General features: G+C 34.9%; 1 protein-coding gene across 1 annotated transcript; it reads left to right on the top strand.

Annotated features, from left to right (window-relative positions):
• Window positions 6,676-10,026, top strand: LOC109235010 (glucan endo-1,3-beta-glucosidase 13-like). The gene is made up of 4 exons (XM_019401030.1): window positions 6,676-6,938; window positions 7,884-8,222; window positions 9,468-9,504; window positions 9,611-10,026. Exons 1-4 carry the CDS (start codon window positions 6,884-6,886, stop codon window positions 9,714-9,716), a joined length of 537 nt encoding a protein of 178 aa, XP_019256575.1. The 5' UTR covers window positions 6,676-6,883; the 3' UTR covers window positions 9,717-10,026.

The raw sequence follows: 19,599 nt of genomic DNA, 5'->3' as shown, positions 1-19,599 counted from the left end.
TGGCATCCCATGCGGATTAATAAAGGGCAACATAGAAGTTTGATTTATCATAATTCCAATGAGACATCTAATACTAATATCATTACATGATTGCAAATATTACTAACTTTTTATTTTTTTATTTTTGTTGGACTGTCAAGTATTCTTTTATATTTCCTTTTCTTTTAGCAGTGAATACCGATTGCATAATTGAATGTTTAGCTATGACTAGTGAGACATTTCTTCACTTTCAGGTAAAAGTTAAGATTAAAGAAAAAATACGAAAAGATCCTATCCACAGTTTTGAGATCTTCTTGATCCTTATATCCAATTCATATTAGAATATTTTTTTTTTAAAGAATTTGGTGCAGTTAGCGAGAGCCATCGTAGTTCATCTTTAGAAAAACTGGAAACTTATTCTTTTCTTGGCAAGTATATACTTGGGTTTGGTAGCCGATTAGATTGTTTGTAGCCTTAATAAGACGTACAATCCGATATGAAAATTCATAATATTTACCCGATCCAAACTTTAAAATCCGATCCAATCCAATTTAATTCGGATTGGATTCAAATGGCATTTATAAAATTCGAAATCCGAATTTAGAATCCAAATTGTGCTAAATCTAATCCGATCGATGCACAACCCTACGGTGGAGATGTTTGGAGGTTAGAGGTGTTCCTGTAGCATACATTAGGGCTATTAAGGACATGTATGATAGAGCTAAGACTCAAGTGAGGACCGTGGGAGGGGACTCAGAACACATACTTCCCGGTTATGATGGGGTTGCACCAAGGGTCACCCCTCAGCTCATTTTTATTTGCCTTGGGGATCGATGCATTGACGCGCCACATTCAAGGGGATGTGTCGTGGTGTATGTTATTTGCAGATGACATTGTATTGATTGACGAGACGTGAGTCAGTGTTAACGAGAGGTTAGTGGTCTGGAGGCAGGCCCTGAAGTCTAAAGGTTTCAAGTTGAGTGGGACCAAGATAGAATACTTGGAGTACAAGTTTAGTGGTGCGACTCAGTTAGTGGATAAAGATGTGAGGTTTGATTCTCAGGTCATCCCTAGAAGAGAGAGTTTTAAATACCTTGGGTCAATTATACAAGGGAATGTAAAGATCGATAAGGATATTACACATCATATTGGGGCGGGGTGGATGAAATGAAGGCTCACTTCTGGTGTTTTGTGTGATAAGAATTTGCCACCAAAACTTAAAGGTAAGTTCTATAGAGCGCTGGTCAGACCGACTATGTTGTATAGAGCGGAGTATTGGCCAGTTAAGAACTCCCACGTCCAAAAGATGAAGGTGGTTGAAATGAGGATGTTGAGATGGATGTGCGGGCATACCAGGTTCGATAGAATTAGAAATGAAGTTATTCGGGACAAGGTGGGCGTGGCCCCTGTGGAGGACAAGATGTGAGAGGCGCAACTTAGATGGTTTGTGCATGTTAAGAGGAGAGGGACAAATGCTCCGGTGAGGAGGTGTGAGAGGTCGGCCCTGGAGGGCCTAAGAAGAAGTAGAGGCAGGCCGAAGAAGTACTGGGGAGAGGTGATTAGACAGGACATGGCGTTGCTCCAGCTTACTAAGGACATGACCATGATAGGAAGGTATGGAGGCTGATAATAAAGGTAAAGTGATATGATAGGTAGGCGAGCGTTCTCCTATCTGTAACAATAGCTCTATTACATGACTTAGTGTCCTATGTGTATTCTCGTATTCCTTGACTGTTGTTATTACTTGTTTTTGTTTCGGCTTTCTGATTATAGTTCCTATTGTTAGTTTTGTATTTCTGCTTCGGGTTTCTGATTGGTGTGCTTATGTTGCCCTTCCTTTTTCTTTACTGAGTCGAGGTCTACTGAAAACATCCTCTCTGCCTTCTTGAAGGTAGAGGTAAGACCTACGTACATTTTACCCTCCCCAAACCCCACATATGAGATTACACTGGATTGTTATTGTTGTTGTTGTTGTAGTACTCATTTTTTTCAAAATTAAGGGGTAAAGTAGGAGTTAGCATGGCTCGTAATTAAGAGCCCGTTTGGACATAAGAAATATTTCACTTTTTTCAATTTTTCACTTTTTTTTTCGAAATCAGCGTTTGGTCATAAAATTTCCAATTTTCATTTGAAGATGCATTTTGGAATTTTTCGAAAATTTGAGAACCTCCAAAAAGCTGTTTTTCAAAATTTTCACTCAGATCACTCACAAAACTTCAAAAACAACCCAAAGTTATACTAATGTCCAAATACAACTCTAATTTTCAAATACTTTGAAATTTTACAATTCTTATGTCCAAACGCCCACTAAGATTATGGGGGTAAAGTAGGAGTTAGCGTAGAGGTTATTTCTCTCATCTTCATTTTTTCCTTTTTCACCGGTTATTCGATGATCGCATTGGAGTCTTGATAATAGGTGAATTTGACTATAATCACACCTTAAATAATCACCTTCTTGTATAGTTTTAATGCTAAAAGTGATGACAAAATGCTCTTATTAGTGCTTTTCATGATTTGTAGGTGATATATGTATAAAGACGGCTAAGGAGCAGTTTTGGAGTCCAAAGTGATGAAAAAGAGGCCAACTGTGAAATTTTCTAAGTGACCCGTGCAAAAACAGGCCGAAGATTCAGAGAACTGGATCCACCGCGGTTCCACCGCGACCGCGGCAGAACCGCGGTGGGAAGCAGCTGCAGAAGTTCAGAGATTCCGCGAGGGTGTTTGGCCGCGGTTCTACCGCGACCGCGGCAGGCGCAGAAACTTCAGGGACCAAAGTGTCAATTACGGGATTTTTAGACCTAAACCCTATTTAAAACATTAGACTTTGCCCAAGAGAGGCATGTATTGATTTTTTAGGTTTCTTAGCAAGGAAAACAATTGGGAGAAAGTACTCTAAACATCTTTCCTCTTTTCTTTTGATTTTATGATGAATTCAAGCTTAGTTTATGTTCCCATAGCCATGAGTAGCTAAATTCCTTATCTAAGGTTTTGATGGAACCTATTGGGTGATGAACTTCTTGTTTATGTGAATACAAATTGCTAGTTTAATCTTTATTTGTTCAACTTCGTGTTCGTTGTAGTTAATTGATAGGATCCTCAATTAGCTGTGCCTATTTAGTGTGCATAACTTGGAAAAGAGTGCATATTTAGGGTATTGTTGAACAACACCACTCCTAGATTATTAGAGGAATCTATAATTGCGGGTTTAAAGGCGGGATTAGGAATAACGAAGCCTTGGGTGCAATCTAAATTGAATTGTGCTAAATAAAGTAAGCTAGTGTATCTCGGGAGAGTGCAATAGTAAATTACTATGATTACTCGGGAGAGATTTACGGTAAGATTAGCGTTCATGATTGATAGAGATGTGTGGGTAAATTTGAATGAGCATAAACAGAAGGGATTCCATCAATAGGGGAAATCATTGCCTTAGCTTTTTCTCATAATTGTTTACAATCCTTATTTTTTACTTAGTTACAGCCATTTAGTTATTTGCAAGCTAGTTATTAAAGAACACTCAACTGAGATTTGAATATTTGGGAAGCTGGTTCTGAAGAATTAGTGGGTCTGAAGATAGTGGTTGATAGGTTAACTCTCTGTGGATTCGACCCTGGGCGTAATACTCGGGTTATATTTGCAACGTCCGCAAAGTCCTTTTTATAAGGCATAGTTGGGCGTGATCAAATTTTGGCGTCGTTGTCGGGGAGTTAACGGAAGTATCAATTGCCATTGACAGAAATACAAAGATTCTTGTTGTAGTCAGTTTTCTCTCTACCAACTTTTTCATTGAAAATTTGACGGTTGTTGATCTGGGTGCACAGGTGCATGCCTAGAAATTCTACGAAGACTGGAGAACTGCTTGAAGGACTCTCGGACCCCGAGAAGACATTCCGGGCATTGAATCGTGCAAACAAAAGACTTCAACAATCACAACAAATACACCAACTCGAAATTGACATGGGCGACATAAACGACCCCAACGTGAACGTCAGGAATGAGCAATTGGCACCTCCTGTGCCTGAGGGTGCACTTTATGACTGGGCACTACCCACAGCTGACAATCTGGCCACTGCCATTATTGTGCCTGCAATACAAGCTGAATCGTTCTAGATCACAAATAACATGCTACACTTGTTGCAGAACAAGGGACTTTTTTCTGGGACACAAACAGAAGACCCGCAGCAACACTTAAAGAACTTCCTGTCTATTTGCAAAACTCAAAGGCAACCGAACGTGACTCCGGAAGCAATCAGATTATTATTGTTTCCATTCTCGGTGACAGGAGCTGCTCAGGTTTGGCTAAACTCGCTTCCCATAAACTCTATAGCAACTTGGGATGAGTTGGTCAAGCAATTTCATAACAAGTTCCATCCTCCTAACAAGACCGCTCAAAAAGTGTTATAATGTAATATTCTGGACATACGCATATACTCACAAAACGAAAAGGAAATTCCTCTAAAACTAAGTACTTTAACTATTGATTTTGACTTTCACTTTTGGAATCCGTTTGGTAGAAGGGATCATAAATGATTGATAGTTAAGTCTAGATGTGCAAGGTAGGCTGATACTCCATTTTGGATCTTGTAAGGTTTCAGAGAAATTTTCACGTTGGATCATTGTTACTTCTCTTTTAATGGTATAGAAATGTTATTTTGCTTAACTTTGCAAAGTCCTATACTTTTCCAATATAGAGACCAAGAAGTCTTTACGTGTAAACAAGTAAGCACTTTGTCTAGTGACTCATTTTGTATAATTTGCCACCTTGGCTAAGCTTATGCCATGTGGCAATCCCAAAAAGACTTTTATCCACTAAATACCATAATTATCTCCATCACTAATTAATTATCCACATAATTAAGGACTATCTCAAATTACTTAAAATACTACCCACTTTTAACATACCTTATACACCTTACTATCATGGTCATGTGGTACCTTGTATGGCACTAGCCCATAAATACCGAGTATTTTAGCTCAGGCCGCATAATGCATATAATCTCAAAATAANTTTAAGTGTGGGGTGTTGATAATAGGTGAATTTGTCTATAATCACACCTTAAATAATCACCTTCTTGTGTAGTTTTAATGCTAAAAGTGATGACAAAATGCTCTTATTAGTGCTTTTCATGATTTGTAGGTGATATATGTATAAAGACGGCTAAGGAGCAGTTTTGGAGTCAAAAGTGATGAAAAAGAGGCCAACTGTGAAATTTCCTAAGTGACCCGTGCAAAAACAGGCCGAAGATTCAGAGAACTGGATCCACCGCGTTTCCACCGCGACCGCGGCAGAACCGCGGTGGGAAGCAGCTGCAGAAGTTCAGAGATTCCGCGAGGGTGTTTGGCCGCGGTTCTACCGCGACCGCGGCAGAACCGCGGCAGGCGCAGAAACTTCAGGGACCAAAGTGTCAATTACGGGATTTTTAGACCTAAACCCTATTTAAAACATTAGACTTCGCCCAAGAGAGGCATGTATTGATTTTTTAGGTTTCTTAGCAAGGAAAACAATTGGGAGAAAGTACTCTAAACATCTTTCCTCTTTTCTTTTGATTTTATGATGAATTCAAGCTTAGTTTATTTTCCCATAGTCATGAGTAGCTAAATTCCTTGTCTAAGGTATTGATGGAACCTATTGGGTGATGAACTTCTTGTTTATGTGAATACAAATTGCTAGTTTAATCTTTATTTGTTCAACTTCGTATTCGTTGTAGTTAATTGACAGGATCCTCAATTAGCTGTTCCTATTTAGTGTGCATAACTTGGAAAAGAGTGCATATTTAGGGTATTGTTGAACAACACCACTCCTAGATTATTAGAGGAATCTATAATTGCGGGTTTAAAGGCGGGATTAGGAATAACGAAGCCTTGGGTGCAATCTAAATTGAATAGTGCTAAATAAAGTAAGCTAGTGTATCTCGGGAGAGTGCAATAGTAAATTACTATGATTACTCGGGAGAGATTTACGGTAAGATTAGCGTTCATGATTGATAGAGATGTGTGGGTAAATTTGTATGAGCATAAACAGAAGGGATTCCATCAATAGGGGAAATCATTGCCTTAGCTTTTTCTCATAATTGTTTACAATCCTTATTTTTTACTTAGTTACAGCCATTTAGTTATTTGCAAGCTAGTTATTAAAGAACACTCAACTGAGATTTGAATATTTGGGAAGCTGGTTCTGAAGAATTAGTGGGTCTGAAGATAGTGGTTGATAGGTTAACTCTCTGTGGATTCGACCCTGGGCGTAATACTCGGGTTATATTTGCAACGTCCGCAAAGTCCTTTTTATAAGGCATAGTTGGGCGTGATCAAGTCTCAATTTGTATCGCATAAGATCCATTAAAAAGGAAAACAATTCGTACTCAATAGTTTTTATGTTTTTTTTTTTAATCTCTAGTTAAGAGTGAAGGATACTCACAATGTTTTAAAATTCTCGTTAATTTTCTGCCATATCTATTTAACTACTTTACCAAAAGAAATCAATGCTGAACAATTTGTTCCTACTTAGCTATAATTTGCAGTAAGTATTTGAGAGAGTTAAACCACAAATTATATCTGACGAAATAATGGCAAGTCACATCCAATAAGATCTTCCAATGACCTTTATATAGGACCCACACAAAAATAAAAATATTGAAATTTAAAGTAGCTCTTGTCAGCACAAGTACTTAGCTTCCTCAGTGTTCATTACTCCACACTAAAGAGGAAAAAAGAAAAAGAAAACACACATAAAATAGAAAGAAGAAAATTTCTCTTCAAGAAATGGTTTGATTCTTCAGGTACTCTGCATTTAAAAATGGCATTATAACACTTCACTTTTCTTACTTAACTAAACACAAAGAGGGAGAGAGCAAAAGGAAAGAGTTAGTCTAGAGTTTCAGTAGAAGTTGGTTTAGCCATTTTTACACCAATGGAAATTAAAGCTTGGATCTTTCTAAGTTTTTTGGTCATGAAATGTTATGTGGGTAATGTTTCTTTTTCCCCTTCAAGTCTTGCTATCTTATATGTCTATGTGATTAATTTTGTTCTAGTTTCTACTACTTTCTTGATTATTGGTTATAGTGTAACTCTTTTTTGTGTTTTTTATGCTGTTTTTATTATTCTCTCCATTAGACTTTTTTCTTCTGTTTCATTGTTGTTTTACCATAATGTCTAGGAGAATGTGCCAACTTTATTTGTGGTGAGTGACTGATTATACTAAGGTTTTAAACTTTTCAATGTTTTTCTTAAGTTTCATACTGATTTTATAGGGGATTTCTTGGCTTGGTGTCAATGAACATTGAATAGAACTATTAAGTGTGTAGGTAAATGTACATATGAATGGAATAGTTTGTGATCAATGCTAGCTCTACAAAGGAAGAAAAGAATATGAGTAAAGGTCAAAATAAAGTGAAAAAGGATTTTCTTGTTGCCACAACAAAATGGTGTATTAACTTTATGTAGATCAAAAGAAGAGGAAAACTTCTCCTATTTGAAAGATATATTTATGACTAGAAACACCAACACTCTTTGTTTATTACTTGTTTTTTAGATCATCCCAAATAGTCAAATAAGATATATACAAGTTTGTAATTGAATTTTTTTCTTTTTTGAAACAAAGTCATTATAGTGGTTAAGGATATGAGATAAAGATTTTATTTTGGGCTAGAACACCCAAAGCAAAATATGAACTTCTTTACTTGGGGGTGGCAAAAGTTATGTGTTTCTTATTCACTATAAAAAAAAAAAAAAAAAAAAAAAAAAAAAAAAGCACCCCGATGCATTAAGCTTTCGATATGCTCGGGGTCCAGGAAAGGACTGGACTACAAGGGTCTATAGTACGTAGGCTTACCTGCATTTCTGCAAGATACTGTTTCTTATTCACTATAGTTGTTCTAATTTATTACATTACTATTAAAACATATATATAGTTGTTGAAGTAGAGGGCATGGTGCAAGAGAAGGAGGAATCAGCTATTCCAGTTACAACTCTTTCACCTCCAGAAGGCAACACTACATTCCTTGGTGGGACAACTTGGTGCGTGGCACGGGCCGGGGCTCCGCAATTTGATTTGCAGAATGCATTGGACTGGGCTTGTGGATTGGGAATGGCGGATTGCAGGCCGATCCAAGCCGGTGGCCCGTGCTTTGAGCCCAATACGCTTTTATCTCATGCTTCATTTGCTTTCAATGACTATTACCAACAGAATGGTAATTCTGATATTGCTTGCAATTTTGGAGGAACTGCTATGTTAACTAAAAGCAACCCAAGTAAGCATATATTTGGCCTTTCCTTTTTTTTTTCCTGGGTCCATTATCTTTTGCTCTAATAGTTGTATTCTTCTCAAATATATGAATATAAATAAAACCTAGTTGTTAAAAAATGCTTGATTTGTTGCTCAACAAGAGAACGTGGTTATAACTGTAGTTGCTGCATTCTTGTGCCACTGGCCAATATGTCCACTTCAAGATGGACCTTATGGGGCCGTTTTGTTTGAATATGGCTGCTGAGATTAGTTATGTTGAGATTAGTTATTTTGGTATTGTTTTCTATTCACCGTTTGGTGTGTTATATTAAAAATAACAATTGTATAATTTTTAAGAAGAAGGTATTAGTTATCCCGGCACTAATTATCCCACCTCCTACAAGGTATAAGTTATCCCGGTACTAATTTTAATCCCGAGATAACTTATATCAGGTTTGCTAACCAAACAAAGTATAAGGTGATATTAAATTTTTATACCAGCACTATATCTACTTATACCTCATACCAAGCGATCCCTCTGTAAATATCACCAAATAACACTTTTTTTGGTAAAATTATACACTAAAACAGAGTAAAAGATTCCGTGTATTTTATTCTTCATGTTACAAGTTTCACTTTTTTATGAACTGTTACGTAGGTGACTTAATGTGTGTAAAATTTTACACGGTCAGAGGTCGTTTGTTATGATAAATAAGCAAATATAATTCTGGCATAAAAATTTAGTACTGCCTTATTCCTTATTTGGTTACTAATTTTAGGATAAATTATCCCATAATTAAAAATAGTACAGGGATAACTTATACATGCTAGAGGGTGAAATAGTAATCCGAAAATAAGTTATCCTAGGATAAAGTGGTAAAATTGACAATTCCAGGATTAATACAACATATCAGACAGTCAATAAAAAATTATATCAAGATAACTAATATCAACATAACTAATCCCAGCATAACTTATTTTCAAACCAAACGACCCTTTGGCACATACAAGTGAAACTTTATTTCTGTTAACACATGCCACATGGTGTGAGTGTTGCTTAGGGCAAGTTTCTAAATTCTCCATTTCTCACAAGTCCTTGAATATCCAAGGTTAGTTAATACTCTAAATGACTAAGGAAGAAAATTTATGTCATTTTCAGATTTTTTATGGCTTGTTGTTTGAAAAGAAAGTTTTTTGGGAATTTTTTAAGGCATGGAAAACATAATGTTATTCCTTTCTAAAAAATTTACATTGTTTTTTTATGTTGTAGGTCATGAGAAATGTATTTATGCTACATCTGGACCCAGGTAGTATTTATTACTATTATATTATATGAAGTTTCTCCATTCATGAAATTACTTAAGCATATTTATTGACTTGCTTCCTCTTTCTTGTTTTTTTTTTTTAAAATAGGATTGGTAGTATGAAGTCTACAGCACCTCCATTTCCGAAAAATAGCTTAAGCATTATGTGGTGGAAAATTGCTACTATTCTTCTTCTCTTGTACTTGGGAAGCTGAGATGTGCATTTTGCTATGAGCTAAAAATGACCAACTTTTGTCTGAAAAAGTAGAGCATAATGAAGAAGAGATACTCTAATTAATTAAGATATATATGTACAGCTCTGGGACATTAATTCTTAGAGTGGTTTAATTTCTTAAGTATATTCCTTCCTTTCTTGTTGTATTAAGTTAAGCATCTTAGCCATTAAGAAGAAATCTTGTCTTTTTAAAAAGACAGAAAATTCAATGCAGATTTTGTAAAATTATTGATGACTTTAATATTACAGATGCTGAGGGGAAGTGAGTTCTCCGAAAAGTGGTTATATTATTCCTCTTGTTCCTCCTGCTTTACAAGAGATTGATAAAGCATACTTCCCCGTTAAAAAAAAAAAAATATCTTAGTTTGACTTGGTACAAATATAATTAAAAAAAAAAGAAAACTTTTGAGATATTTGGTCTTAAATAAACCATATCCTTTATGTGAATGTAAAACGTTTGAATGGAACATGTCATACCATTTGTGTTTGTGTGACTACAAATACTTCTTATTACGAAAATATTGAAAGGTGCCAATGATTTTTAAACAAACCAATAAAAAAATAGTGCCAATTTTTTGGAACAGAGGGAGTATTTTTTTATCAAGGCTATATTAGCAAAAAAAAAAAATTGTTCGGCTATAGTTCATTTGGCTCGAATTCACGAAAGAAAAGAAATTTTTTATTACTTGTGATCTTACATATATGGGGGATTTGCATCTATACCTACTTTTTGGGTCACGTTTTAACTTGTGCATGCTTTGCAAAAAAAATTGCAAGCGTATCCACTTTTTCGCGTAACTTCAGCATACGGGGTTGAAGTAGCAAAGGCAATCACGCAAAACTTCAGCATTCTAGTAGACGGGCCTGAAGTAGCAAAAATTGCTGAACCAAGTGCTGAAGTTTTTGTTTGTAATTGCTGAACTTAAGCATTCTAGTGCTGAAGTTTTGTTCTCTATTTGCTGAAGTTTTTATTTGTAATTGCTGAACTTAAGCATTCTAGTAGCTGAGTTTTGTGATGCTGAAGTTATTTAGTTCATTTGTAAAAACTTCAGCACGAAATACGCTGAAGTTTTTTTGTCATGGATAAGCTTTTTCAAAAACTTCAGCAGAAGATGCTGAAGTTATTTAGTTCATTTGTAAAAACTTCAGCACTAAATAAGCTGAAGTTTTTTTGTCCTGGATAAGCTTTTTCAAAAACTTCAGCAGGAGATGCTGAAGTTATTTAGTTCATTTGTAAAAACTTCAGCACTATATAAGCTGAAGTTTTTTAAAAAGCTTATATAGTTTTTTGACCCATACAATCACTATATTGGATCTTCGATTTTTTTCTTCTTTCTGAACGTTTTTATGGAGCAGATCAGTAATTACAATAGAAAAAGGTGCCTTCAGTGGAAATAAATCAAATAATCATAAAGTTAAAGTGATATAAAGTGAAACTATTACTTTAACCCCACAGATCAATTCATTTGATTCAAAGAAAAAAACATTACATCAAAAATGCGAAAAAAATAGAAAGAAATCGTGCAGCTTATGTTAGTTGATTCATTGTTATTGATAAGTCGTAATCAATTTATTGGGACTTAAATTTAATTGTTCCAACTCCCAATGAAGACCAGATGCTAGCATGTGTTATCATACTGAAAATATCTTAAGAAAACGAAGGAGGAGAAGGAGGAGGAGAAAGGGGGGCTGAAATTGCTTAAAAAGTGGGTACTAGTTAAAACTTAAAAAAAAAAGAGTATAGGTTAAATGTGGGCGACCAAATAGGGCGCCCCGTGTAATTTTTACTACATATATCATATGTTGTGGGTGATTAATATTTGTATAACACATTGACTTTTGTGGTTTACGATATTACGCCTATTTCCCTAATTTTGATATCTCTGTAACAATTCTTTTTTATTTATTTATTATTAATGTAAAAAGTTAGGATATGACAATTGTACCCATAATAGTTAGAAAAGGGTATTTAATAGTTTAAGAAAAAAGCCAAAACAAATTTATGCCTATAATATTTATGTGGTTATAGAAATTTTTTATTAAAAAAATATAAAATTAATATTTTTTTTGGAACAAATTAATAAAAAGATATTGTCAAATAAAATAAAGAGAATAACACTTGCAAGCTAAATCTTTTTTTCAATTCAATTTTTTCCTGTTGTGAAAAAGATGTGACATGGATGGAAAAAATTGAAAGCTGAATGAATTCAGTGTTGGGTTTTGGGATCCAATTCATAATCTACTTTTGTCCCTTTCATCCTATCTGTTTTACACTTTGCTGAGTATTTGTTGTTTGTCAAATCTTATGTTTCTCGGGCAGTGTTTTTCTGCATGTCATCAAAGTGATGGCACAGAACAGGCCAGCCTTTCGCTTTTACGCACGGGTTTTCTTGTCCACTTTCTTGCTTTTGTTCTTTTATGAGTTCAAATGATAGGACTTCTGAATACTGCAAATCAATTTCAAAGTTTCTCTTTTTCATAAATGTAATCCATTTGGGAATATATCGTAACCAAAATAAAAAGTTTCTACTTGAATTTGTAGATGCACGTATATTTTTTTTTTTTGGCGAAATACATAAAGCGTCGCTTTAAGTTGTCCTCAACGATCAACTGAACATCTCAACCGACTCATTTTTCATTTTAACACTTCAAGTGACTATTAAATAGGTCAAGTAAACACCCGATTACACAGACCATATGCGTGAGTTGCACTTGCTAATGACATGTCAAATGCACCAATCAAAAAATGACACGTGTAATTTTGCCATAAAAAATTTGACACATGTAATTAACCAAAAAAAATACATTTAAAGAAACCTTCTTTACAATTTCCTCTCTCATTTTGACAGAGCAACTATCGGCTCCTCCCTCCCTCCATTTCTGCCGACGCATCGCCGCCTCCAGAGGCAAAGCAAAACGGAAGCAGAGAGAAAGTCAGAGAAGAACGCAATTTTTAGAAACAATAGCAGCTAATGCGAGAGAACTCCGAAACCAAATTTGATATTGAGATTCAGAGCAGGTGACAGAGAAGAATGGGTTTGGTATAAGAAATTTGTTGAATTGATATGATGATATATTTGGTGGCAAATTTTTCACCAAATCTATGGATGATGGTTGAATTGTGAGTCTAAATTTTCAGAGCTGTGTTTTTTATGTTTGGGGGTTAAGGTTGGAGGTGGATTGTCACTAATAATTAAATTCTATTTTTTTTGTATTCCTGTTCAACCAGAAATTAAGCACGAGAAAATGGAGGCAGAGGTAATTTAGAGTATAAGAGGATGTCAAATGGCGGAAGAGAAAATTGGAGAAGAAGGAGGTGTGAAAATAAGGTGGGGTCCACATTATTTTAGAAAAAGAAAAAACGAATTTTAGGTAGGCAACTCACGTCCCAGAGAGTGCATTTTACGCGATGGGGGTTGACATGGTCGGGTATTTAATTGATCTTCTTTTATGAATAAATAAAGTGTCTAGCTGGAAATGGCATCAGTTGATCGTTGAGGACAACTGAAAAGGGACGCTTTATGTATTTCGTCTTTTTTTTTTTTAGGTTTCGACCCTATAGGAATTACAAAGTGATGGAGTGAAAATTTGCAAAGAATTATTATTCATGCCATTTCAATTTATGTGAACATATTTGACTGAGCATGAAGTTTAACAAAAAAAAATGAAGAATTTTGAAATATGTGATCGTCATAACTTTTGTATGGATATAATTCTTTTAAAACTTGTGGCTTTAAACATGTCATAGTATTTGTGTGACTCTAAAAGCGTCTCATTAAAGTTAGAGTAGAAAGTTTAAGTTATATTATTTTCAAATATAGAAATGGTTCATTCTTTTTGGCACAGATTAAAAAGAAAATATGTTCATTAACATAAACTACTGAGAAAATGATCAAAATGGTCCTTAATGTATTGGGCTGGTTTGTCTTGGTACTTGATATATACCCCTTAACAGGTATAGTCCTTAATGTTTAGAAAAAGTGAACACTTTTGGTCTTCAATCCTAAAACTAACAAATTTATCAAAAATAATCGTTAACTTTAACACCTGAACCACGTGCAACATGACAGCGAAAAAAAGAAGAGAACAGAAACACGTCGGGGTGTCGAAGAAACTCAGCCGGAACAAAAAGAGGAATTTAACCGGATGGTTACTCTGTCAGAACAAAGGGTTCCACCGCCAACTCCGCCGAATTCAGCAAACTCTGATCGATGGCGAAACTAGTTGAGCTACAATCCGCCGATATAAGCTCCGGCAAAAAACTCAACACCAACGACATGGTGGAAAAAATTTGTGGGGCCGGTCAAGGCTTACTGGGTGGGGTCCTGCAAAACTGTTGAAGGGTGAAAAAAATTATGTCATTTTCAGTTTTGGATTTGAAATGTGCTTCTTAGTTCTTACAATGTCACCGAAGCTTGAACGGAATCGGAAAAGTCCTTCGACGCCGGCACTTCGATGTTGCACCAGTGAAATTATTCTGGTTCGTAATTAGGCAAATGGGTATTCTTTTTGAGGTGAAATTTTTGATACTTATTCAAAGTTTCAGTGAGAAATTAAAAAATGATAGAAGATGGAATGCTAGATATTTTTCTTTTCTGATTTTCATAAATTACAGTCTACATTGTTTTATGTTTGGTTTGTTCTAAAGGACTTAAATATCCTTCCTTAAAAGAAAAATAAATACACTGACAACTCAAACCTTATAAAATAATACTAGTACTACTATATATAATTTTAAACTTGAGTAGACATCTCAAAGCCCGTTTGGACATAAGAATTTTTTAACTTTTTTAAAAAAAAAATTCACTTTTTTTCGAAATTATCAATTTTCACTTGGATATGAATTTTGAAATATTTCGAAAATTTAAAAAACTCTAAAAAGCTGTTTTTCAAATTTTTCATTCTGATCACTCACAAAACTTCAAAAATAACCCAAAATTATATTCATGTCCAAATACAACTCTAGTGGGCGTTTGGACGTAAGAATTGTCAAAATTCCAAAATAGGGGGAAATTATTTTTTCAGGTGAAAATGGAATTTGAAATTTAGAGTTGTGTTTGGACATGAATATAATTTTGGGTTGTTTTTGAAGTTTTGTGAGTGATTTGAGTGAAAATTTTGAAAAATAGCTTTTTGGAGTTTTTCAAATTTTCAAAACTTTCCAAAATGCATCTTCAAGTAAAAATTGAAAATTTTATGAACAAACGCTGATTTCGAAAAAAAATGAAAATTTTTGGAAAAAAGGGAAAATTTCTTATGTCCAAACGGGCTCCTTATTTTCAAATATCATTTTCACTTGAAAATTTTTTTTACTTTTTTTTTTTTTTGAAATTTTGCAATTCTTATGACCAACAAAAATTTTCACTTCTCATCTCTTGTGTTATTGAATTACTCCGTAACTTTAGGGTACTACAAAGAAATTAAATTAATACTTAGAAAATTGTGCTACAAAGTTAAGCAAATAGACAAGCTTTATAGCTTACAAAAGGAAGTCATAGCTTCCCATGAATAGCAAATTAATCATCTCAATTCTCAAAAAACTCAAATTTCATGTATCAATCCCAAATTTGGTTTACTTGTACCCTTTTCAAACTTTTTCTGTTTAGTCATTATTTGGAGAAAGATTAGTTACGCAGTTAGTGGGTAAGTTTGAGGAATTCCTGCATTGCTATTTGCTCCTTACATTGAAGATGAAATAATACATCTCCCTATCCCTCTTTAATTCTCTGCTATTTTCGTATTGATATAAATGTTCAGAAGCTCTTCTTCCACTTGAAGCTTCTTAGATTTACAGGTTTGCTACTTACTCAGTTAAGTACATGACATTGTCCCAATTTATGTGGGCATATAACAGGACAACATGTCTCGGAGACAACGTTCAAGATGCCCCAGAAATGTTCATAAATCTCATGATCCTTGATCACGCCCAACTATGCCTTATAAAAAGGACAATGCGGTCGTTGCAAATATAATCCGGTTTATAAGTCCGGAGTCGAATCCCACAGAGAACTAAGGTTTAGCTACAACTGTTCACTATCACCAAGAAGACAAGCTCGAACAATTCCTAACTTATAGATATTAAGATTCTTCTGTTTAACTAATTAACTAACAAATTAAAATAGTAAATTAACAACTACGATACTGAGGGTTATAGAAAAGATTAAGGAGGTCTAGAGTTATGATTTCCCCTATTGTCGGAATCCTTCCCGCTATGTCTTCTATAATTTCGCCTAAGTATTCTCTACCGATCATGAGCACTCTTATTACCGTAAATCTCTCCCGAGTAATTACGACAATTTACTAGACGCACTCTCCCGAGCTACGCTAGCTGGCTTTTAATACAGCTCACTTCAGATCGCACCCAAGGCTTCGTTATCCCTAATCCCACCTTTAAACCCTCGGTTATTGATCCCTCATATACTATGGGAGTGGTGTTGTTCAACAATTACCTAAATATGCACTCTCTCCCGAGTTATGCATACTAAATAGGCACAGCTAATTGAGAGCTCTTCAACCAACCACAATATAAACGTAGTTGAACAAATAGAGAAAAGCTATGGCTCAATTATATAAAAACATAACAAGAATTTATCCTACAAAAGGTTCTATCAAAACTCTAGATAACAAATTAGCTATTCATAATAGTATGTAAAACTACAATACTAAAAGTCATAACCAACAATGAAAAAAATAGGAAGAGGAAGGAAAAAACTCGTAGAAGAATTCTCCGCCTTGCTCCCAATGTGTTCATGTCTCCAAGGGTGTTGTCTAACCCTAAAGTAGTGTCTCTCCGCCTCCTTAGGTCTAATTTGTGTCCAAAATATGTCCCCTTCTTGTTCTTGGCCGGCCTCCTTTGTTTAATATAGGGTTTAGGACTTAAAATCCCATGTTTTGCACTTTAGTCCCTAAAATTTTCGCTTCCTGCCGCGGTTTTTCACCCTGTTCCGTTTGGAATTTGGAAAAACGTAAAACATGAAAGTTGTAGCCCTTTGAGTTAGATTTCCAACCATATATTGTGGAGCCCAAATGGAGTTGTGAGCAAAAAGTTATGTTTATTTTACTAGACAGTGCACAATAAGCCTCCTCAAGTCTTCGTTCGTACTTAATTATCAAATTTGACCTCCGAACACGATCCTGGCTTAATTCCTTGAGCTTTTACTCAGACTTCAAATCTTCAAATCACTTAAATTCATTCCATAACATATATATAGCTCGGAATCACACCTACAAGGCATAAAACACACAATTAGTGCAAAACACTAGCGATTAAAGCGCAAACTCAATTAAAGTGCAGTAAATTCGAGTGTAATAAGCGACTAAAATATGCAATTATAGCCTATCATCAATCCTAACATATGTACGACCTAATATTTAAAAATTTTGAATATTATGAGATGGTCATACAATTTAACCTATTAATATTAGAGCAGGCAAAGATTCGAGTTATGTGGTTAATTCACCGGTTGTATTCGATTTCTAATTTCTATATGTTGATAGGAACATTTATTAGACTTCTTTTTTTGCATATTGCTTCTACTTGGTCAGCTCTTGTTCTCTAGGCGACTCGTAACTGTTGGGATATATACTATTAGCCATGGATTTGGTTTAGATATAGTATTTATGATGATAATATTGTTCATTCAATTTTAATAAAGCTTTAATAGATCATATATTAGTCGGTGTCCTTTGCTTATTGATAATAGGTGAATTTGACTATAATCACACCTTAAATAATCACCTTCTTGTGTAGTTTTAATGCTAAAAGTGATGACAAAATGCTCTTATTAGTGCTTTTCATGATTTGTAGGTGATATATATATAAGGAAGGCTAAGGAGCAGTTTTGGAGTTAAAAGTGATGAAAAAGAGGCCAACCGTGAAATTTCCCAAGTGACCCATGCAAAACAGGCCGAAGAATCAGAGTACTGGATCCACCGCGGTTCCACCGCGACCGCGGCAGAACCGCGGTGGGAAGCAGCTGCAGAAGATTGAGAATCCGCGAGGGTGTTTGGCCGCGGTTCTACCGCGCCCGCGTCAGAACCGCGGCAGGCGTAGAAACTTCAGGGACCAAAGTGTCAATTACGGGATTTTTAGACCTAAAACCTATTTAAAACACTAGACTTCGCCCAAGAGAGGCATGTATTGATTTTTTTTAGGTTTCTTAGCAAGGAAAACCATTGTGAGAAAATACTCTAAACATCTTTCTTCTTTTCTTTTGATTTTATGATGAATTCAATCTTAGTTTATTTTCCCATAGCCATGAGTAGCTAAATTCCTTGTCTAAGGCTTTGATGGAACCTATTGGGTGATGAACTTCTTGTTTATGTGAATACAAATTGCTAGTTTAATCTTTATTTGTTCAACTTCGTGTTCGTTGTAGTTAATTGACAGGATCCTCAATTAGCTGTGCCTATTTAGTGTGCATAACTTGGAAAAGAGTGCATATTTAGGGTATTGTTGAACAACACCATTCCTAGATTATTAGAGGAATCTATAATTGCGGGTTTAAAGGCGGGATTAGGGATAACGAAGCCTTGGGTGTAATCTAAGTGAATTGTGCTAAATAAAGTAAGCTAGTATATCTCAGGAGAGTGCAATAGTAGATTACTGTGATTACTCGGGAGAGATTTGCGGTAAGATTAACGTTCATGATTGATGGAGATGTGTGGGTAAATTTGTATGAGCATAAACAGAAGGGATTCCATCAATAGGGGAAATCATTGCCTTAGCTTTTTCTCATAATTGTTTACAACCTTATTAATTTAGTTACAGCCATTTAGTTACTTGCAAGCTAGTTGTTAAAGAACACTCAACTGAGAATTTGAATATTTGAGAAGCTGGTTCTGAAGACTTGGTGGGTCTGAAGATAGCGGTTGATAGGTTAACTCTCTGTGGATTCGACCCTGGGCGTAATACTCGGGTTATATTTGCAACGTCCGCAGAGTCCTTTTTATAAGGCATAGTTGGGCGTGATCACTTATATAGTAGATGATTTAGTGTATAGAGTTTAGCTTATACACGGAAGATTAAATCACCGGTTCTTATAAGTATAAAGTTTGAGCTCACAATCTAATGATGGAATTGGACAAACCATCAGGAATGATTGTAGCACAAGATTAAATATAATTTATCTTGATTATGGGAATGGTTTAATTCTAACTTCTTGTGCTAGTACATTTTGTATGTATTAAACGGACCAAGTAGAGATAAGTATTTTATACTGACTTAATAAAATAAACTCTCTAGCCATTAAATGTACTTATACTCTTAATCTTGATATAATTATTATTAGCTGTGTATATTATTATTGTTTTGATTTATTAAAAGGCGAGATTCTTTTGTGGGTCAATATGCCTGGTAAATTGGATAATAATAATGTATATTGGCGAAGTAATAGTTAGTTGATGGAATCCATGCCTCGGTTTAGAGATTGATGATACACCTTTATGAAAGCTTATAAGTTTTCATGTGTAAACCCGGCCAGTGGATTTTGTATCCGACACATGAAATAAGTTAAGCGAAAGTCTAAAGGAAAGAATCAATAAATAAAATCGTCAGTAATTTAATTTAATTGATTAGTATCTGAATCTTAACATGGGGAGTTAAATAAGATTTAATGGATGAATTTCGAAATTGAATAAGGAGTGCAATTACGAATTTTTAGTGGAATAATTCGTAATTAATTATGGTAGATATTAATTTCGAAAATTAGAAATTAATTCCATAATTGGAGCTTTGTTAATTAAATTCTGTGGTCCCTACTGTGCCTAAATAATAGGAAATAAAGGAATCCTTTTTCGGGTGGAAAGGAAAACCTAACAGGTTTTGGAAAAGGGTTTTAACCCTTAAAACTTGTGTTATAAAT

Source organism: Nicotiana attenuata, chromosome 11, assembly GCF_001879085.1.
Source record: "Nicotiana attenuata strain UT chromosome 11, NIATTr2, whole genome shotgun sequence".
In the NCBI taxonomy this organism is placed as follows: domain Eukaryota; kingdom Viridiplantae; phylum Streptophyta; class Magnoliopsida; order Solanales; family Solanaceae; genus Nicotiana; species Nicotiana attenuata.
Note: the sequence above shows the minus strand (reverse complement) of the source record. Positions and strands in the feature narration are given on the sequence as shown.

Bases quoted from the DNA above. Each gene is read 5' to 3' on its own strand.
- LOC109235010 (XM_019401030.1), top strand. From the start codon at position 6,884: ATGGAAATTAAAGCTTGGATCTTTCTAAGTTTTTTGGTCATGAAATGT. The intron at 8,223-9,467 runs GTAAGCATATAT...TTTATGTTGTAG, and splicing joins GTTAACTAAAAGCAACCCAA to GTCATGAGAAATGTATTTAT. The intron at 9,505-9,610 runs GTAGTATTTATT...TTTTTAAAATAG, and splicing joins TATGCTACATCTGGACCCAG to GATTGGTAGTATGAAGTCTA.